The 20,903-nt window shown below is 60.1% G+C and overlaps 2 protein-coding genes across 5 annotated transcripts in view; one reads left to right on the forward strand and one right to left on the reverse strand.

Annotated features, from left to right (window-relative positions):
• PHRF1 (PHD and ring finger domains 1) overlaps nucleotides 1-17,006 on the forward strand; it is a 28,087-nt gene extending 11,081 nt beyond the window's left edge. The window contains exons 5-16 of the mRNA XM_025358475.1: nucleotides 2,110-2,207; nucleotides 2,531-2,706; nucleotides 3,766-3,895; nucleotides 6,251-6,378; nucleotides 9,751-9,932; nucleotides 10,237-10,356; nucleotides 11,049-11,203; nucleotides 11,996-14,650; nucleotides 15,046-15,197; nucleotides 15,349-15,609; nucleotides 15,803-15,931; nucleotides 16,498-17,006. Coding sequence (XP_025214260.1) covers nucleotides 2,110-2,207; nucleotides 2,531-2,706; nucleotides 3,766-3,895; nucleotides 6,251-6,378; nucleotides 9,751-9,932; nucleotides 10,237-10,356; nucleotides 11,049-11,203; nucleotides 11,996-14,650; nucleotides 15,046-15,197; nucleotides 15,349-15,609; nucleotides 15,803-15,931; nucleotides 16,498-16,641 — 4,330 coding nt within the window. The 3' untranslated portion in view covers nucleotides 16,642-17,006. The remainder of the gene's footprint in view (nucleotides 1-2,109; nucleotides 2,208-2,530; nucleotides 2,707-3,765; nucleotides 3,896-6,250; nucleotides 6,379-9,750; nucleotides 9,933-10,236; nucleotides 10,357-11,048; nucleotides 11,204-11,995; nucleotides 14,651-15,045; nucleotides 15,198-15,348; nucleotides 15,610-15,802; nucleotides 15,932-16,497) is intronic.
• Nucleotides 17,007-17,331: 325 nt separating this feature from the next.
• IRF7 (interferon regulatory factor 7) lies at nucleotides 17,332-19,954 on the reverse strand. Of its 4 annotated transcripts, XM_025356758.1 has the most exons (10): nucleotides 19,822-19,873; nucleotides 19,574-19,736; nucleotides 19,277-19,490; nucleotides 18,974-19,032; nucleotides 18,672-18,897; nucleotides 18,437-18,523; nucleotides 18,271-18,351; nucleotides 17,809-18,198; nucleotides 17,602-17,720; nucleotides 17,338-17,516 (listed from the first exon to the last, which is right to left on the reverse strand). In XM_025356758.1, exons 1-10 carry the CDS (start codon nucleotides 19,839-19,841, stop codon nucleotides 17,361-17,363), a joined length of 1,515 nt encoding a protein of 504 aa, XP_025212543.1. In that variant the 5' UTR covers nucleotides 19,842-19,873; the 3' UTR covers nucleotides 17,338-17,360. The 4 variants fall into 4 exon arrangements, with proteins under 4 accessions (XP_025212542.1, XP_025212543.1, XP_025212544.1 ...); XM_025356757.1 differs by having other exon boundaries at nucleotides 17,332-17,516; nucleotides 19,574-19,954; XM_025356759.1 differs by lacking the exon at nucleotides 18,437-18,523.
• Nucleotides 19,955-20,903: the final 949 nt, after the last annotated feature.

The raw sequence follows: 20,903 nt of genomic DNA on the forward strand, positions 1-20,903 counted from the left end.
TTCTCCTGCCTCAGCCTCCCGAGTAGCTGGGACTACAGGCGCCCGCCACCTCGCCCGGCTAGTTTTTTTGTATTTTTTAGTAGAGACGGGGTTTCACCGTGTCAGCCAGGATGGTCTCGATCTCCTGACCTCGTGATCCGCCCATCTCGGCCTCCCAAAGTGCTGGGATTACAGGCTTGAGCCACCGCGCCCGGCCTCTTGATTTTTTTTAAGTTACAATCTAATTTAAAAGTCTGTTCACCAGGAAGGCAGTACAGGGGCTCGCTGAGGCCTGTTAGATGTGGCCCTCCCCTCCCTGGGCAGGTCAGATCTGAGCACCTTCAGCTGCAGGGCGATTCTGCTCTCAGCAGGGCCACCAAGCTCCCCATGCAGGTGGAGCCATAGGTCCCTGCACTGTAGCTGGGCAAGTCTTGGCAGCTCTCCTTGTCCCTGTGCTCGCATTTAAACTTGCAGCCAGTCTCTTCGGGGTGAGTGTGGGGGACACAGGCCTGGCCTGGCTGTGGATGGGCGCCTGCCAGGCACAGAGGGGCCTTCTGCTCAGGCCTCAGGTCGAGCCGCAGCCTCCTCCAAGGTTGCTGGAGCTCAGTGGTGGGAAAGTGGGTTGGACCTTTTCAGACTTTGGAATTCTTTGAAAGAAGGTACTGCTCAGTTCTTGCCTTTGCCCCCAGAGAACTTGTGTAAGAGCAGATGTTAGGAGGGGACCTAGTTAGGGCTCTTCCTACTGCCCCCGACCTGCCGCCCCTCTGTGCTGGCCTGGCAGGGCGTGTCGTGCGCGCGGGAGTCTGCTTCTCTTCCTGCATACCTGTCTCCTGTCTTTCTTGTGTGAGGCCCCAGCGAGGGCCACACGGCGGACACCTTCTCCTAGGTGCAGGATTTTTTTTTTTTTTTTTTTTTTTGAGACGGAGTCTCGCTCTGTCGCCTGGGCTGGAGTGCAGTGGCCGGATCTCAGCTCACTGCAAGCTCCGCCTCCCGGGTTCACACCATTCTCCTGCCTCAGCCTCCCGAGTAGCTGGGACTACAGGCACCCGCCACCTCGTCTGGCTAGATTTTTGTATTTTTTAGTAGAGATGGGGTTTCACCGTGTTAGCCAGGATGGTCTTGATCTCCTGACCTCGTGATCCGCCCGTCTCGGCCTCCCAAAGTGCTGGGATTACAGGCTTGAGCCACCGCGCCCGGCCCTAGGTGCAGGATTCTTGGGGGAATGGGTTTACTTTTGTTTAACTCGTATCTTAGATCCTAGAACAGTTCAGCACTGTGGTTAGTAAGTGGTAGTTAAGCTCAGTTGAATTCAGGCTCAATTTTCAGGGACACCATCAGCTTGACTCCCTTCCTTTGATTGTTTTTGCCGTAGTCAGGGCTGTCTGGGGTCTTTGGGGTGAAGTTTCAAGGATCTCGGCACAGACTCCCGAGCCTCGGCTGCTTGGAGGGGCACAGATACCTCATACCAGTGGCAGCACTTCCCAAACTACTTTCCTACAAGGCTTGATAGAAACAATTAAAATATAGTTTCCTTTCAGCAAAGAAACCTTCTCCTCCTTCACTGGCTTGGTGTGAGGCGCGATGTTTGAAACCCCGTGAGTGCGGGTGGGTGAGACAAGCCTCTCTGGGAAGGGCCCCCAGAGGCAGCACCTACCGCAGGAGCTCAGCCTGAGCCACTGTCGGCCTCTGGGTGGGCGTCGTGGTCGGCTCAGCTGCTGTCAGGATACCACAGGCTGGGCAGCGTAAACCACAGGTCTTCCTTTTCTCGGTTTTGGAAGCTGGACGTCTGTGATAGCAGCAGGCCTGGTTCCTGGGGAGGCCCTTCTTCCCTCTCACAGACGGCCGCCTCCCCGCTGTGTCCTCCCCTGGCCTTCCCTCCTCTGAGGACACCAATCCTGCAGCCTTGTTCAGCCTGAATTACCCCCTTAAAGGTTCCATCTCCACCTGCTGTCACATTGGGGGTTAGGGCTTCCTAGGAACTGTTGGGGGACGCAGGTCAGCCCCTAACGGAATGCGTCACAGACTTGGGTGCCGTTGGAGGCCTGCTGTGTGGTCCCCTCACTGGAGGAGGTTTGGGAAATCTGTGAGCAGCACCCGGACGCTCTGCTCTGGGCCTGCTCTCTCCTGCAGGTACCACATGGAATGCCTGGACCCCCCTCTCCAGGAGGTGCCGGTGGACGAGTGGTTCTGCCCGGAATGTGCTGCCCCTGGCGTTGTCCTTGCCGCTGGTGAGGACGCTGCTCCCATCTCAAGGCGCGCATGGGCCTTCTCACCGTCTGCTCTGCAGCCCCGGGGTTGGGGTCGGCTGCCGCGTGGGGAAGACGTCTCGGGCTGTCTCAGGCTCGTCTTCTCAGGGCTGTGTGTGGGGTCCATTGGCTGGGGGGTTCCGGTCCTCAGTGGTAGAAGCACCAGGCTCCATGAGCAGCCCTGTGTCCCATGCACAGGTCAGCCTAAGCCAGGGCTGCTGTGTGGCCGGTAGCCACGGGGGGAGCCGCTGGGGAAGGTGTGTGGCCTGTGAGTGTGGCACATCAGCCCTGGTGATTCTTCCCAGATGCGGGTCCCGTGAGTGAGGAGGAGGTCTCCCTGCTCTTGGCCGATGTGGTGCCCACCACCAGCAGGCTTCGGCCTCGAGCAGGTAGGACCCGGGTGATCGCCAGGACGCGGCAGAGTGAGAGAGTCAGAGCAACCGTGAACCGGAACCGGATCTCCACGGCCAGGAGGGTCCAGGTGGGTGGCCCAGCCCTGATGCCTGCCCAGAGTGGTCTCAGCGGCCTGGGTGGGTGGCCCGGCCCCGACGCCTGTCCCAGAGTCCCAGCTGCCCAGTGTGGTCTCAGCGGCCTGGGTGGCTGGGAGAGGCGTCGTTGGCACTGTGGGGTCTGCCTGGCCCCCGTGGCTTGTGTTCCTCGGCCTGCTAAGGGGAGCAGGTGAGTGCACCCCGGGGTGAGCCCAGCGGCCCAAGGTGAGGCTGCCTCTCCGAGCAGCTGGAGCCAGGTGCTGAGGGGCAAATGGAGCCTGGCCCTGGGGGTGGGGGCTCTAGGAAACCCCCTTGTTCCCCAGGCCACGTGCCAGCACCACTCCCTCCAGGCGCCTGTGAGCGCCTTCCTCTTGCGCTGGACCTGGTGCTCAGTTTCAGGTGCTCCCTGCGGCCTCCGTCCTCACAGCAGCCTTTCTCTGGGCATTGGACAAGCAGGAGGGTCTGGGCTGTGGGCATCTGGTGTGTGCCCTTGGCAAGCCTAACGCTGAATTTGGAGGGGACTGAGAAGCCTCGGTGGGGTGGGGGCTGTCCCTCTCCAGTGCCCTGCCCAGCACCTGTGCCGCACCCACCACAGTGACTGGTGCTCTCCCCTGTGCCCCTGGGATGCTGTCTGTCCCCCACCTGCCTGCCCCTTGCCTTGTCCCTGCTGCGTACCGCCCCCACACCTGTGCAGGAGCCCAGCTCTCAGGGCTTGCCATGGGCTCTGCTCTGAGCTCCGCCCTGTGTCCTTCTTCCTCCACCAAGAACTCCACTGTCCTTGGTGTCTGCCTGTCCTCGCCCTCCATTCTGGCCCTGAGCTTGCCCCCCAGACCCGTCCTAGGCTGTCCGGGCCTTGCCCCCGTGGGAGTGCTGGGCAACCTGTCTGGCAAGGGAGAGGAAGGCCGGGCCGTGGCTGCTGTGGGTGGCGGGTGGGGAGGCTGTCCTGCTTCTCTGGCTGCCGTTGCGGGCTGTGCTCTGGGCTCCAGTTGGGGTCTGCGCCGGCCCGGCTGAGGCCCCAAGGGCACCTGACGGCACCGCCCCTTTGCCTGTAGCACACACCAGGACGCCTTGGGTCTCCCCTGCTGGACGAAGCCATCGAGGCCGTGGCTACTGGCCTGAGCACCGCCGTGTATCAGCGCCCCCTGACGCCGCGCACTCCCGCCCGACGGAAGAGGAGGACAAGTAAGCCTCGCGGGATGGACTCTCCCGCCAGCCACGTGCTGGGACCCACGCCCACTCGCTGCTTCCCTCAAGGCCAGGGCTGTGGGCATTTCCGTTTCTTCTGTCTGCAACTTAATCTTCTCAGCTGAAAACACTACACGGTGTAGGTTTGACGTGCCGACCTGTGACCACACTGCCTCTGGCGTTACCAGGATGGTGCCAGCCTTCCCAAATTGTTCCCCTCTGCTTTCTGGAAGGATTGCCTCCTGAGGTTTATGGAAGCAGTCTTGTTATTTTTGCTGTAAACATTTGTCTCAATATGCTCTGAAGCCATCTGGGCCTGGGCTTTTCTGTGGGGGCTGAGTTGAGATGAGTGATTTTGCGTCTTGTCTTGCTTCTGCCCTGTTCAGGTTTTTCAGTCCTTTTCTGTGAGTTTTGGTAATTTTGTCCCAGTGCTGGTTAACTTCAATTACTTGGTTCTCAGACGTCCACTGTGAGGTGACTAATTCTCCCTTAAAACTAACGGGCAGCTCCTGGGGAGAGCCGTCGACCGCACCTTGTCAAACACCCCAGGAAGATGAATTTGGACTGAAATGCTGGGTGTTTTTGCGGTTAAACATTTTTTAATCTTTATGTCACTACAGATGTGCAGCGAGTTCATTTGTGTTAAAGTCTCTCAGGAGAGTTCTTCTCTGGTGTTTGTACCAAGGGGCACAGCTATAGTTTGTTTGTATCATTTTACTTTCCATTGTCACTGTGTGCTTTTTTCTAATTTAGTTTTCTTTCATAGTTTCTCTCTTTTTTCTTTTTTTGTTTTTTGAGAGAGAGTCTCACTGTGGAGCTGGAGTGCAGTGGTGGGATCTCAGCTCACTGCAACCTCCACCTCCCCAGTTCAAGTGATTCTCCTCCCTCAGCCTCCTGAGTAGCTGGGACTACAGGTGCACCACCACCATGCCCGGCTAATTTTTATTATTTTCGTAGAGACAAGGTTTTACCTTGTTGGCCAGGCTGGTCTTGAACTCCTGGCCCCAAGCAATCCACCTGCCTTGGCCTCCCAAAGTGCTGGGATTATGAGTGTGAGCTATGGTGCCCGGCCCTGCTTCATAATTATGTAAGATATTTAATGGTACACTCAGGGAGGTCAGGCTCTGCTCTTAGATGCTGCTCATTTTCTGTCTCTCCCCCCAGTAGGAACATGTTATTTTTATTCCTTTTTTTATTGAGACAGGATTTCATCTTGCCCAGGCTGGAGTGCAGTGGCGTGATCTCAGCTCACTGCAACCTCTGCCTCCCAGGCTCAAGCAGTTGTGGTGCCTCAGCCTCCTGAGTAGCCTGTAATCCCAGCACTCTGGGAGGCTGGGGCAGGTGGATAGCTTGAGGCCAGGAGTTTGAGATGGCGCCACTGCAGTCCAGCCTGGTTGAGAGAGTGAGTCTTTGTCTCCAAAAATATATATACAAATATATGGTTTATTTCTCTTTTTAAAAAACTTTAGGGCCGGGCGCAGTGGCTCGCGCCTGTAATCCCAGCACTTTGGGAGGCCAAGGTGGGTGGATCACGAGGTCAGAAGATTTAGACAATCCTGGCTAACACGGTGAAACCCCATCTCTACTAAAAATACAAAAAATTAGCTAGACATGGTGGCGGGCACCTGTAGTCCCACCTACTCAAGAGGCTGAGGCAGGAGAATGGCATGAACCTGGGAGGTGGAGCTTGCAGTGAGCTGAGATTGCACCACTGCACTCCAGCCTGGGCGACAGAGTGAGACTCCGTCTCCAAAAAAAAAAAAAATACAAAAATTAGCCGGGTGTGGTGGCGGGCGCCTGTAATCCCAGGTACTCAGGAGGCTGAGGCAGGAGAATCGCTTGAACCCGAGAGGCAGAGGTTGCAGTGAGCCGAGATCACACCAGTGTACTTCAGCCTTGGTGACAGAGCAAGGCTCCGTGTCAAAAAAAAAAAAAAATCTGGGCAGGGGCAGTGGCTCACACCTGTAATCCTAGCTCTTTAGGAGGCTGAGGCAGGAGGATTGCTGGAGCCCAGAGACCAGCTTGGGCGACATGGTGAGCCCTATCTATAAAGACAATGAGCTGGGCACGGTGGTGCATGCCCGTAGTTCAAGCTGCTTGGGAGGCTGAGGCAGGAGAATCACTTGAGCCCAGGAGTTTGAGCCTGCTGTGAGCTGAGATCATGCCACTGCACTCCAGCCTGCGTGACAGAGCAAAAGCCTGTCTCAAAAAAAAGAAAAAAAAAAAATGCAAGGCAGTGCGTGTGGTCCTGCTGTGCCAGCTCCTGGGCTCCGTCCTCTGGGCTGGACTCGCAGGAATGGGGTGGGGAGGGCCCAGCACAGAGAAGCACAGACTTCAACCTCCTCTCCTTAGGAAGACGGAAGAAAGTGCCGGGAAGAAAGAAAACCCCGTCCGGACCATCCGCAAAAAGTAAGGGCTCAGCGACAAGATCTAAGAAACGCCAACATCGAGTGAAGAAGAGAAAAGGGAAGAAGGTAAAGGTGAGCGTTGGGTGGCAGCGCCTGAGCCTCCGCCGGCCTCGCGGTTACGGAGCGGGGACCGCCATCGTCACTGCTTCTCTGTATTTACTCAGCGATTTGCTGATGGAAATGAACGTTTCTGTAACACAGACTGAAGATGGGCTTGAGGCCAGCTGTTTCCTAAGGCACACGGAGGGGCTGAGGGCTGGTCGTGTGCCCCCCAGGAACCTTCCTGAAGCCATCCATCCGCTGGTCGGGGAGCCCGGTGTGAGCCAGGCCATGCAAGCCCCTCTGGCAGAGGCCCCTGGGAGCAGTTGTGGGTTTCAGGCAGACCTGGCCAGCCTGGCTTTGAGGAGCGACACAAGCCGTGTCTGACGGCCCCGTCCACCTCCTCTGACCCACGCTCGCTGGGCCCTGGGGGCGGCCTCCTTGGTCTACATCGTGGCCTTCGTTGTCCCAGGCCCCTTTCATCCGAAATCATGGACCAGACATTTAATATTTATTTTTAGTTGATCCCTAATTATTGTCTGTGTTTATGGGGCGGAGGGGGGTGTGTCATTTGTGTGCATGTTTGTGATGCTCAAACCGGGACTAAATGCATAACCTCGGACTGCATGTTTAAAACACCTTAATATATAAAAACTTGAATTGCGGCTGGGTGCAGTGGCTCACGCCTGTGATCCCAGCACTTTGAGGGGGCCGAGGCAGACAGATCACCTGAGGTCAGGAGTTCAAGACCAGCCTGGCCAACATGCTAAAACCCCATCTCGACCAAAAAGACTAAAAATTAGCCGGGTGTGGTGGCAGGAACCTGTAGTCCCAGCCTCAGGAGGCTGAGGCAGGAAAATCACTTGAACCCCAGGAGGCAGAGATTGCAGTGAGCCGAGATGGCGCCACTGCACTCCAGCCTGGGAGACGAGAGAAAAAGTCTACCTCAAAAAAACAAAACAAAACAAAAACTGAGTTGCAGCCATTGTTCAAGTGTTTGCTGAATCTTTTTGTTTGTTTGTTTGTTTTTGTTTTTTGAGATGGAGTCTCGCTCTGTCCCTGGGCTTGAGTGCAGTGGTGCGATCTCGGCTCATTGCAACCTCCGCCTCCCGGGTTCAAGCGATTCTCCTGCCTCAGCCTCCTGAGTAGCTGGGATTATACGCATGCGCCACCAAGCCCAGCTAATTTTTGTATTTTTAGTAGAGACAGGGTTTCACCATGTTGGTCAGGCTGGTGTTGAACCTCCTGACCTTGTGATCTGTCCGCCTCGGCCCCCCAAACTGCTGGGATTATAGGCGTGAGCCACCGCGCCCGGCCTTTGTTTTGTTTTTTGAGACTGTATCACTCTGTGGCCCAGGCTGAAGTACAATGGCGCAATCCCAGCTCACTGCAGTCTTGGCCTCCCCAGGCCCAGGTGATCCTTCCTGAGTAGCTGGGACAGCCCACCGTGCCCAGCTAATTTTCGTATTTTTTGTAGACACAGGGGTTCGCCATGTTGCCCAGGCTGGTCTTAAACTCCTGGGCTTAAGCAGTTTGTCCACCTCAGCCTCAAAAAGTGTTTTTGTTTGTTTTAGGTTGGGGCGGAGACAGAGTCTGGTTCTGTTACCCAGGCTGGAGTGCAGTGACATGATCCTGGCTCACTGTAGCCGCCTTGACCTCCCAGGCCAAGGTGATCCTCCCCCGTCAGCCTCTCAAGTAGCTGGGACCACAGGCTCACACCACCTCACCCAGCTAATTTTTTTTTTTTTTTTTTTTTGGTAGAGACGGGGTCTCACTATGTTCCCCAAGCTGGTCTTGAACTCCTGGGCTCAAACGATCCTCCTGCCTCGACCTCCCAAAAGTGCTGGGATTACAGGTGTGAGCGCCAAGTCTGCTGCATTTTTATGTGAATTTATACTCGAGATGATTATTCATTTCCTAGTGAATATAAACTTATATAGTACACATTTATATAAAACTATATTTTAGTTTTTTTTGTTTTTGAGACAGAGTTTCACTCTTGTTGCCCAGGTTGGAGTGCAGTGGTATGATCTCAGCTCACTGCAACCTCGGCCTCCTGAGTTCAAGCAATTCTCCTGTCTCAGCCTCCCAAATAGCTGGGATTACAGGCATGCGCCACCACGCCCGGCTAATTTTGTATTTTTAGTAGAGATGGGGTTTCTCCATGTTGGTCAGGCTGGTCTTGAACTCCCGACCTCAGGTGATCTGCCCGCCTTGGCCTCCCAAAGTGCTGGGATTCCAGGTGTGAGCCACCATATCTGGCCCCCTTATTTTAGTTTTAAATGGAGTATTCGAACATCTGGTTATTCATTCAGACAGAATTCCTGGAGTGAGTAGAAGCTAAAGCCATGACCAGGTGTTGGATAAGGACCTGCCGTTTCCCAGTTCTCTGGTCCCCTGGGCTCTCCCTTTGCTTTGCAGGGTGCCCTGAGCGTGGGTTGGAACCACCTCTCCCATCCCTGTGCCCAGAACACTCCTGGACGTCCTCCCGAGCGTTTTGTCCTGGGCTGGCCTGCGCGCCATTGCTGTGGTTCTTTCTTCTCCTGCAGACAGCGTGCTGGGACCCCTGCCTGGGGCCTGGTGGCAAGTGAGGGTGCTTGCCCTCGGGAGGGGCGGCGCCTGCCTTCAGACCGTGCTGTCCCAGCCACAGCGGGAGGCTGCTCTGTCCGCTGTGCCTGGAATCAGAAGGAAATAGCTAGTAACTCTTAGGAGTTTTCATAATTTAGGAATGACAGCGCTTAAAATCTATATTTGTGTCTTCTTCTCAAGGGTTTTTTGGTTTTTTTGGTTTGTGTTTTTGTTTTCGAGACGGAGTCTCGCTCTGTCACCCAGGCTGGAGTGCAGTGGTGCGATCTCTACTCACTGCAGCCTCCGCCTCCCAGTTTCAAGCAATTCTGCTGCCTCAGCCTCCTGAGTAGCTGGGATGACAGGCACCTGCCACTACGCCCGGCTGATTTTTGTATTTTTAGTAGAGATGGTTTTGCCATGTTGGCCAGGCTGGTCTCAAGCTGGCCTCAAATGATCTGCCCGCCTCAGCCTGCAGAATGCTGGGATTCCAGGTGTCAGCCACCGCGCCCGGCCTTCGAGGGGTTTTACTGTCAGCCATCAGTTGAATTTTTTTTTTCCCTCTATGTGAGTTTTCACTTAATGCTAAGTACCACGTGATGGTGACACTGCAGCACCCTGGTAGCCTCTCATAACCTGCAGTGAGCTTCGCAGCCGACGTGTGCGGCGCTGGGTGTGCTTGTCAGTGATCAGTGCCTGCGAAGCCTGTTGACTTTGGCTTAGTGTTTTCCCGCCCTAGTGTTCGCTGTTGCTGATGAAGCCTTCACATGGCATTTACAGAGCCCTCGTAGATGCCATCCCCGTCTCTCTGTTCATCTTTTTCGTTGTTACTGGATTCAGAGTGAAGCCACCACTCGCTCTCGAATTGCACGGACGCTGGGCCTACGCAGGCCTGTTCACAGCAGCTGCATCCCATCAGTGTTGAAGCCAGTGGAGCCCTCCTTGGGGCTGCTGAGAGCGGATATTGGAGCTGCATCTCTGTCTCTGTTTGGAGACCCCTATGAGCTGGACCCCTTCGACAGGTGACCGAACTGGTGATGGTCCTGCCTGGGCACCCGCTCCTCTCTCTGGGGGCTGTGGGCATGGTACCCGAGGTGCATGTGGAGGCGTTAGGTTTTGTGTTTGTGAGTGAGGGTGACCATTCCTCCACCACCACACTCAGTGCAGGTGGGCAGCGTGGAACTTACAGGTCTGGTGCGGGGCCTGAATCACACGTGCCGCCACGTGGCCAGTGCTCGGCCATCCTCGTCCGTGCCGTCTCCCTGGGCTGCGGGTTCTGGGAGCTGGGAGTCACCTGTTCCCTTTGGCCTGTGTCCTCCCCTCTAGCAGTGAAGAACTTTCTGCAAACCCTCTTTCCCCTCTGAGTGCCAAGAGACGGGCTCTGTCCCGGTCAGCCCTGCAGTCCCACCAGCCCGTGGCCAGGCCCGTCTCCATGGGGCTTTCCAGGTGTGTGAGAGCAAAGGCTTCTGGGGAGGTGAGGGCAGCAGTGGGGCAGCAGATGGGGGTTCCAGGGTGGCCCTGGGTGGCCTCAGCACTCCCCATCAGCTGTCACGCTTATCAGTCGGCTCTTGGCGTGAGGCAGTGCTGCAGCCTGTCGTGAGTCAGAGGCCACGGCCTGCCCGTGAGTGTGGACTGGAGTTGCTGCAGCTCCACGAGGTTGGCCCCTCTGCCCCCCACCCTGGCTTGAGAGCCACCAGCACAGGGACACCGCCTCGGGCAGGAGCAGTGGCTCTGGTGAATAAGGCTGTTATCAGAGGTCACCTTTTGGCCAGTTCTTTTGTTTCGCCACAAGAACAAAAAAAAAAATTGACCAAAACCAATAGAACAGGTAAAGATGCTTGTCTGCCCCCTCCTGCCCGTTGGTGGAGTTGGGGGTGGCAGAGGCACCAGAGGTGACTTCTCCCAAAAACACCTGGTTTCCCTGGAGCCAGAGCTGGAGGGTGGGGCTCCCTCCCTCCCTCTGGGAGGCCCTGGTGGGCACCTCTTAGAACAGCAGCCGGAGCCAGGACTGTGGGGGAGGCGCAGGCCCCGCCCAGCCCCACTCTTCCCGGCTCCTGCCTGCTGCAGGGCTCTGCCTGGGTGCCGGTCCTTAGGCTGTGGGAGGCAGTGATAGCAGGGCCTTGGGTCTGTGCCCACAGGAGGCATCTCCCTGCTGCGGTGCCAGAGCCAGACTTGGAGGAGGAGCCAGTGCCTGACCTGCTGGGCAGTATCCTGTCGGGCCAGAGCCTCCTGATGCTGGGCAGCAGTGACATCATCATCCACCGTGATGGCTCCCTCAGCGCCAAGAGGGCGGGTGAGCACCTCCCTGCCACAGCTGCCTTCCTCTGTGGGCTGCTGGTCCTCAGGCTGTTCCCAGCACTCAGCCCATGTCTCAGTCACAGAAGATGTAATTGAAGTTGGGGGACTATTCCTCAGCCATTTTTCTCCATTGATTTCCCTTTTTGAGCAGTTTCCCAGTTAGCTCTGAGTTCTTACCCAGCCCCACAGCTTCAGAGCGCGGCCCCTAGTACCTGGTTAAGAACATGTCCTGGCCGGGCGCGGTGGCTCAAGCCTGTAATCCCAGCACTTTGGGAGGCCGAGACGGGCGGATCACGAGGTCAGGAGATCGAGACCATCCTGGCTAACATGGTGAAACCCCGTCTCTACTAAAAAAAAATACAAAAAACTAGCCGGGCGAGGTGGCGGGCGCCTGTAGTCCCAGTTACTCGGGAGGCTGAGGCGGGAGAATGGCGTGAACCCGGGAGGCGGAGCTTGCAGTGAGCTGAGATCCGGCCACTGCACTCCAGCCTGGGCGACAGAGTGAGACTCCGTCTCAAAAAAAAAAAAAAAAAACATGTCCTGCTGGGGAACTGCCCCTGCCCCGGTTAATAGCGTCCTAATGGCCTCAGGCCCTGTACTTTGTCATCCACAGAGCGGCTGTTGAAGCAGCTCTCCGGGTGTGGAAAGACAAGGTGTCCACCTCAGCAGGCAAACGGGAGTTTAAAGTGCACGACCTCACAGAAAACCAGTTGTGATAAAAGTTAAACCACTGACATTTAAGAAGAGTGGGTGGGAAATGATTGCCATTGACTTTTTTGTTTTTTAGCTCCAGTTTCTTTTCAGCGAAACTCAGGCAGTCGGTCCAGAGGGGAAGAAGGATCTAAGGACTGCCTGCGGCCCCGAGCACTGCCCTCAGGGAGCCCAGCCCAAGGCCCCTCAGGAAACAGGCCACAGAGCACAGGGCTAAGCTGTCAAGGCAGGTCCTGCATCCCCGCCCGCACCTCGGGCGCACCTGTGAGGCCGGACTCGTCAGCAACCCCTGGGTCGGTTCAGGCTCGGAACTTGTCCAATGGGAGCGCGCCTGGCTTCAGACAGAGTCCCAGCCCCCAGTTCAACGGCACCAACAAGCACACTTTGCCCCTTGCTTCTGCCGCGTCTAAGATCTCAAGCAGAGATTCTAACCCCCCATGTCGCAGTGCAGTGCCAGGGCCTCCCCTGAAACCCGCGCCCAAAAGAACAGACATCTCTGAGCTGCCCAGGATACCAAAGATCAGGAGAGAGGACGCTGGCGGCAGATGGGGCGCGGCCCCAGCCCACGGGCAAAGCATCGAGATCCCCAGCGCCTGCATTAGCCGGCTGACTGGCAGGGAGGGCGCCGGGCAGCCAGGGCGAGGCACGCGGGCAGAGAGCGAGGCCAGCAGCAGGGTCCCCCGGGAGCCCGGCACGCACACAGGCAGCTCCCGGCCCCCAGCCCCCAGCTCCCATGGCAGTATGGCCCCGCTGGGACCATCAAGAGGGAAAGGGGTTGGGTCGACCTTTGAGAGCTTCCGGATCAATATTCCTGGAAACATGGCCCATTCCAGCCAGCTCTCCAGCCCCGGCTTCTGTAACACGTTCCGGCCCGTGGACAGCAAGGAGCAGAGGAAGGAGAACCCCTCGCCTCTCTTCTCCATCAAGAAGACGAAGCCGCTCCGGAGTGAGGTCTACGACCCGTCTGACCCCACCGGCTCCGACTCTAGTGCCCCGAGCAGCAGCCCCGAGAGGTCTGGCCCTGGCCTCCTGCCCTCTGAGATCACACGAACCATCTCCATCAAAAGCCCGAAGGCCCAGACGGTTCAGGCTGTGCGCTGCGTCACCTCCTACACAGTGGAGAGCATCTTTGGGACAGAGCCTGAGCCCCCTCTTGGGCCGTCCTCTACTGTGTCCCAGCTCCGGGGTGCAGTGGCTGCCGAGGGGGCCTCTGACACGGAGCGAGAGGAGCCTGCGGAGAGCCAGGGCCTGGCTGCCCGGGTGCGGAGGCCATCTCCGCTGGAGCCCTGGGACGAGGAGGATGGGGCGTCTTGCAGCACCTTCTTTGGCTCTGAGGAGCGGACGGTGACCTGTGTGACTGTCGTGCAGCCAGAAGCCCCGCCCAGCCCGGACATGCCGCAGGCGGCCACCCACAGAGTGGTGGAGCTCAGGCCCCCTTCCCGGTCCCGCTCCACATCCAGCTCCCGCAGCAGGAAGAAGGCCAAGAGGAAGAGGGTGGCCAGGGAGCACCGACGGACGCGCTCTGGGACGCGCTCTGAATCCAGGGACAGGAGCTCGAGGTCAGCGTCACCGTCAGTGGGTGAGGAGCGCCCCAGGAGGCAGCGGTCCAAGGCCAAGAGCCGGCGGTCCTCCAGCGACCGCTCCAGCAGCCGAGAACGAGCTAAGAGGAAGAAAGCCAAGGACAGGAGCAGGGAGCACAGGCGGGGCCCCTGGGGCCACAGCCGGAGGACGTCCCGGTCGCGCTCGGGGAGCCCCGGCAGTTCTTCCTACGAGCCCTATGAGAGCAGGAAGAAGAAGAAAAGGAGATCGCCGCCCAGGCCTCGGGGAAGGGAGTGCTCCCCCACCAGCAGCCTGGAGAGGCTCCACAGGCACAAGCACCAGCGGGAACGCAGCCACGAACGGCCAGACAGGAAGGAGAGCGTGGCATGGCCCCGAGACCGGAGGAAGCGGAGGTCCCGGTCCCCAAGCTCGGAGCGCAGGGCGCGGGAGCACAGGCGGCCACGGTCCCGTGAGAAGCGGCCGAGGCCCCGGTCCCATTCCCCAGAGAGGAAGGGGCCTGTGAGGGACGCTTCCCCAGCACCCCTTGCACAGGGGGAGCCAGGGCGGGAAGACCTCCCCACCAGGTCACCAGCCTTGGGGGAAGCACATGTCTCAGTGGAGATGGCTACGGCAGACAAGGCCCCCCTGCAGGCCCCCCCTGTCCTGGAGGTGGCAGCCGAGTGTGAGCCCGACGACCTGGACCTGGATTATGGCGACTCCGTGGAGGCCGGGCACGTCTTCGACGATTTCTCAAGTGAAGCTGTTTTCATCCAGCTCGATGACATGAGCTCGCCACCTTCTCCCGAAAGCACAGACTCCTCCCCGGAGCGAGACTTCCCACCAGAGCCCGCGTTGCCCCCAGCCAGCCTGGCCGTGGCCGCCATCCAGAGGGAGGTGTCACTGATGCACGATGAAGACCCTTCACAGCCCCCAGCCCTGCCAGAGGACCCCCAGGAGCCACATTTGCTCAGGCCGGATGTGGCTGAGAAGGCTCAGGCGCCCAGTGCCCTGGATGTGGCGCCTGTGGGGAAGGAAGACGGCCCCTCCGTGAGCGGGAGCGCACACGAGGCAGCCCGGCCTGAGGAGGTGGTTTTGCAGACCCCCCTGCTGCGGTCCAGAGCCCTGGTGAAGCGGGTCACCTGGAACCTGCAGGAGTCGGAGAGCAGCGCCCCTGCCGAGGACAGAGCCCCCCGTGAGTAGGGCCCCGGCCCCCGCTGAGGACAGAGCCCCCCGTGAGTAGGGCCCCGGCCCCCGCTGAGGACAGAGCCCTTAGTGAATCCAACCCATGTTGAGAACAGGAACCCTGAGTGAGTAGGGTCCCGCGCACCACAGGGAGCTTCTGGAGCCAGGGAAGGCTGGGATAGTGGGTGCGGGGGTCTCCTGCAGGCGGGCAGAGCAGGTCATGGTGGGGGATCAGTGGCTAGGAGCTGGCACACCTCGCAACCTTCCCTTGCTGCTGGGGGTGGATCTGAGGGCTGCTCTGTGGTCCTTGCTCCTGGCGCTTTTCTGGATTTTTCCAGCCGTGAAACAGCATTCTGGGCAGGGGCGGGCACAGAGCACCCACCTCCCTGTCTGTCGGGCCCCCAGGGGCACTGTTTCACAGGCCACAGAAGCCCCGAGAAGGAGCCTGGGATGTGGAGGACGTGGCCCCCACAGGGGTCAGGCAGGCGTTCTCCGAGCTGCCCCTTCCTAGTCATGTGCTTCCGGAGCCTGGGTTCCCAGACACAGACCCCTCTCAGGTGGGTGCCTGGGCTGGAGGGCTGTGGGCTGTGGGCAGTGGCCTGGCACCCGTGCCACACACGCCACACGAGGCTGGGGCTGAGGCCTCACGGCTCCTGGGCAGAGCTGCCAGCCATAGGACCCGGTGCTCAGCAGAGGTGTCCTTCCCAGGTTTACAGCCCCAGCCTGCCACCTGCCCCAGCCCAGCCCTCAAGCATCCCACCCTGCGCGCTGGTCAGCCAGCCCACGGTCCAGTTCATCCTGCAGGGGAGCCTGCCGCTAGTGGGCTGTGGGGCAGCACAGACCCTGGCCCCAGTGCCCACTGCCCTGACCCCAGCCTCAGAGCCAGCCAGTCAAGCCACTGCAGCCAGCAACTCAGAGGAGAAGACCCCGGCTCCCAGGCTGGCTGCAGAGAAAACCAAGAAGGAAGAGGTGAGTCCTGCCTCCTCCCACTTTCCCCGAGTTCCTGTCTCATTGTGAAACTAAAGTTGTCGGGGCTGAATTTAGGGGTGGAAGCCAGTCCCTGTGCCTCCAGAACTGGAAGGGTGTCCAGAACCACAGTGCCTCTGGCCAGAGGGACTCCAGGCCCCCTGCCTGGCTGCGTCACACATTTGTCCCCCTCTAGTACATGAAGAAGCTGCACATGCAGGAGCGTGCTGTGGAGGAGGTGAAACTGGCCATCAAGCCCTTCTACCAGAAGAGGGAGGTGACCAAGGAGGAGTACAAGGACATCCTGCGCAAGGCCGTGCAGAAGGTGGGCTGCGCGCGAGCCTGTGTGTGGGGCTCGGGGTCACGGGCAGCCCGTCGCTGCTGTCTCGTCAACACGGACTTTGGGGTGACCGTGAATGCAGGTCCGAGGTCAGCCAGCCAGGGCAGGTGGCTGTGTTGCCACATCCTGCAGGCCTGGGGTCAGGTGGGTTCGCCTGTGGCTGCCCCTGGCAGATGGTTAGGAAGAAGGTTGCCTCAGTGCCTGCGAGGCCCACGCAGACGTGTTTTGCAATATGTAAAATTACCCAGGCCACGCCCAGTGTACAGGTGGGAGAACAAGACCCCCAGAGTGAGCAGGTGCCTGGTGACGTCTCAGCCCATGCTCCCCCTGACACCGTGGAACCCTCGGTGGCCCTGTGAGCGGCATAGCGAGCAGGACGGGGATCTCCCATGCCAGGAGGGCAGGTGGGGCGGCCCCTGCCGCTGTCTGCGTGCCGCACCCAGGGTCTGCTTCTGAGCAGGGCAGGCGAGGGACCCCAGCTTCGGCCCTGGGCTCCGGCCCGGAACATCTGGATGGGAAAGGGCATTTGGTGATTGCTCCTCTTTCTCCAGATCTGCCACAGCAAGAGTGGGGAGATCAACCCTGTGAAGGTGGCCAACCTGGTGAAGGCGTACGTGGATAAGTACAGGCACATGCGCAGGCACAAGAAGCCAGAGGCCGGCGAGGAGCCGCCCACCCAGGGGGCCGAGGGCTGAGGCCAGGCAGTCACGGGCCTTGCCCGGGGAGCTGTTGGGAGTGGTGGGAAACGGGGGCACCAGCATGCCCACCATCGGGTTCCTGCGCTGACACCTGGTCTGTGCGTCTGTCTTGCTCACAGTTGAAAACTGGACACTTTTGTATGTATATTATAGATACACTGTTTCCATTCTAATTTATCAAAAATGGATTATCTTTAGAAACCTCTTGATTGATTTAATACTTGGAAGATAAAGCGTTTGGTGGCCAGGAGGGGCTCCTGGTAGGGTGGCGTGTCCTTGATAAATCTCTGGTGGTCTCCCGCTAGCAGCTGCTGTGTACCTCTGCCTCTGAATTAGGAATCTCTTTACTTTCTCTTTTCCAATTACGTTGTGCTCTTGTAAATAATTGCTCAAGTTTGCACTCAGCACAGTTGCCTCCTGGAGGCAGGGTGCAGCAGTGGCAGCCCGAGGGCTGGTGACAGGTGTCGGGCATGGGAAAATGTCGTCCCTGCCCTCAGCACAGCTGGTGGGAGTGGCTTTGGTGGCCACCTGCCTCTCAAGGGCCTTGTTCTTTGAATCAAGGCTTGGATGTAATGTGTGTGGTGAAGACAGAAGTGAGTTGGTGTGCAGGGAGGTCCCCTCCCTCCCTGGGCCTCACCCGTGTTCAGCCTGCACCCATTTCCCCGCCAGCCAAGACGTCAGTGTGTGTGCTGGAGTTCTCTTTATTAGACTGGGCTCTAGACGGGCTGCTCCAGCTCCATGAGCAAGCACTCAATGTCATCATAGAGGCTGTTGGTGCTGGACAGACAGAGGCTGAGGCTGCCGCTATCCAGCGAAGACACACCCTCACGTTGCGTGCCCTCCAGGTGCACTCGGCACAGCCAGGGCTCCAGCTGCCAGGAGGGCATCGGGCGTGTGTCAGTGACCCAGCGCGTGGCCTCCCCTCCCCCTCCCCAGGCCCTGAGGCTCTGGTCTCACCTTCACCAGGACCAGGCTCTTCTCCTTGGGCCTCCTGGCTGACAGGTCCTGCCCGAAGCCCAGGTAGATGGTATAGCAGGGGGAGCCGCGGCGCTGCCGTGCCCGGAATTCCACCAGCTCTGGAGAAGGGGGCGCTGCTGAGTATCTGGCAGACACATGCTCCCAGGGGCCCCTGGAGACAGCCCCCCAGGCAGGAGCCTCACTGACCTCGGAAGAAGACTCTGAAGTCAAAGATGGGGGTGTCGCAGTTCCGAGGCAGCAGGCAGGCTGGGGTGGAGGGGCTGGCGGAGCCCGGGGGGCCACCCACCTCCCAGTACACCTTGCACTTGCCCATGCGCCGGGCCCACAGCTGTGGCCCCCGAAGCTCCAGCTGCAGCCCAGGGGCCACGTGCCGCAGCAGTTCCTCCGTGTAGCGCAGCTGCTTCTGGTCGGGGAGCTCAGCAGGGCTGGGGAATGCTACCTGCTGGGGGTCTGTGGCCCGGACAGCCGGGTCTGGGGGGCCGTACAGGAACATGCAGCTCGGGTGCCCCACCACCTTCTGTAGCACTGTGCGGCCCTTGTACATGATGGTCACGTCCAGCGCCCCTGGGCTGGGCTCTGTGTGGAGACCAAGCTGTGAGCGGCAGAGGTGGGCAGGGACAGGCTGTCCCCTTCCCAGGACCCACTCACCTTGCCCCGCAGTGCAGGCACTTGGGGAGGGTGCCAGGTATGGCTCTGCCTGGTGCGGGGGCTCTGGGGCCGTGGCCTCGCCTGCATCGGGAAGGGAATCCTGTGCTGGTACCTCATCCCCAGCCCCTCCCTGTGCCCCAGGCCCCCCAACCCCTACCCCTCTCACCTGTCATTAGCGCCGCGGGCTGGGGCCCGGGGCTAGGGGTTGCTTCTACTGCCCATGTGCACAGCTCCCCAGCAGGGAGCCCTGGACCTGAGGAGGGGAGGTCAGTGGGAATGTGGTCCCTTCCTACTTCTCCAGCTCCCCAATCCCCAGCCCCCTTCTTAAGTGTCCGTCCAGGTGCACTGGCCCCTCCCATGCTTTCCCCCCCACACACACCCCTCCACGGCACTGCCCACACCTCCAGCACAGGCCCCAGTCAGGGGAAGACCCTGTTGTCCCTCTCCAGGAGCCTGGGCTGGGACTGGGTCTGCCCCCCATGACGCTGTCAGCAGATGGTCCGCCAGGCAGCTCTGTTGCACTGCCTGGAGCAGGAGGTCCCCCTTGTCACCAGCTGGGGCAGGGAGGGGGCCTGGGGCTTGGAGTCCAGCATCTCTGTGTGCCAGGAATGGCCCTGGGGGCCTGCCCTGTAAGGAAAAGTCAGGGTCAGCATAAGCAGCTCCGCGGCCTGGCAGGAGGAGAGGCAGGCAGAGAGAAGACTACCTGCGGTGGCCGGACAGCCGCGGGGGCCTCTGCCTCAGTCTGGTCCGTGCCTGGGCCTTCTGAGGGAGAATGAGGCAGGTGTCAGGCTCCGAGACCAGGGTGAGAGACGCAACAAGAGCCTGGCGTAACCCGCACCAGCTTCCTTGTGCTGCGGCCTAACGAGGTGGGGATGCGGCTCCAACTGTCCTGGGCCTGCTGGCAGCCTCTCCCGGAACGGCTGCTAAAAACCCAATTCTGATCCAGAGAATGTTCTTTCCCCAGGCAGGACGAATGCCAACGCGCTTGGCAGCCGGCGTCGCTCACCTCGCCAGCCCAGCTCCGGGCTCAGCGCGTACACCTTGTGCGGGTCGGCCGGGTCGCCCGAGTTATCTCGCAGCATCACGAAGCGGCGCGTGCTGCGCAGTGCGCAGCGGAAGTTGGTTTTCCAGCCGGCGCGCTCCGCAGCCTCAGCCTCGGGGGGCGGCGGGTCACCTCCTCTGCTGCTAGGCGGCCACCTGCCGCGGGCCACGGCCCAGGCCTGAAGAGGGGGAGAGAACACGTGGGCTGGGCCCGCGGGGTCCTAGGCGCGTCCTCCCACCCGGGACGGGGCCGGGGTGCCACCTTGAAGATGCGCGCGTCAGCCTCGCTCAGGTCCTTGCGCGCGAAGTGCTTCCAGGGCACGCGGAAGCAGGTGCGGGCCTCGTCCAGCCACTGCAGCCCCTCATAGCAGCCGCTGCTGATCTCTCCAAGGAGCCACTCTCCGAACAGCACGCGTGGGGCCGCCCTGCGGGTGCCCGGCCGCGGAGAGTCAGGGCTGGCTGCAGGGCGCTCGGGGACGGGCATCTGGAGAAGGTGGGCCGGGCTCTTACCTCTCAGGAGCCAAGGCCATTGCTCCCTCTGCAGGGGCAGTTGGGTGGCGGTCAGGTGTTACAGCAGGGGAGGTAAGGGCTCCTGTCACTGCAGACGCCAGGCCGCGGCCACAGGTCGTGTGGCCAGGTGTCAGGTGTCCACAGGTCGTGTGGCCAGGTGTCAGGTGTCCACAGGTGTGGCCAGGTGTCACAGGTGGTGGGGGTCACAGGTGTGGACTGAGGGCTTGTAGCCACCGACGCCGCCTCGGTGTGGATCTCTTGGCAGAGGGGGCTACAGGTGTGACTGCAGGTATGGCTGGCGCGCACACGTGAAGTCACAGGTGTTGAACCAGTGTCCAGGCCTGCCGGGCCGGTGCAGGCCGGACCCTGCGGAGACGGGAAAGGCCACGTCGGGGGCGGGCCAGGCTTCCGAGAAAGCGAAACTTAAAACAGTGGCGCTTCCACCCTCCCCGATCCCATCTCCGTCCGGTTCTCATCTCCGCAGAACCCCGCCCCCGCCTCCGCCCCGGGCCCCGCCTCCGCCTCCGCCTCCCACACCGCCCGACCCTCATCCATCAGGCTCCCCCAGCCCTTGGCTCTACCCCTCCCGGTGAGTCTCTCACTCCCGGACCTGCACCGCGTGGGTCCGGGGTCCCGAGTACCTGGGTGCCACAGTCGCCGGGGCGGGAGGTTTCTTACCGCGGAGAAGCGGAGGGCCGGCGCTTTTATGGTGTCCGGGCCGGGGGCGGGGCCCAAAGAGCTGCAGGTGCGGCCAAGGAGGTCACGTGACCAGGCGGGCGTTTCCGGGAAGGGCGCGCGCGGCCAGTTCCTGCTCTCGAATGCGACCAGCGGAACCCCGCCCCGGGCAGCGCGGGTAGGGAGTGGCGGCGAGGGGGCAGCGGTGGGCCCTGTCTGCCTGTGTGGCTCGGCCCTGCAGGGTCCAGCCGCTTCTCTGGGAAGTAGCCCCTACACGCCTGGGGCCGGGGCGCCGGCAGTCATCGGAGGTGGGGGACACAGTGGGATAAGGCGGGGACCCCCCAAACGTAAGCGAAACCGGACCCCAGACAAAACCAGGCCCTTCTTGTTGCGCTTTTTTTTTTTTT

Source organism: Theropithecus gelada, chromosome 14, assembly GCF_003255815.1.
Source record: "Theropithecus gelada isolate Dixy chromosome 14, Tgel_1.0, whole genome shotgun sequence".
NCBI lineage: Eukaryota > Metazoa > Chordata > Mammalia > Primates > Cercopithecidae > Theropithecus > Theropithecus gelada.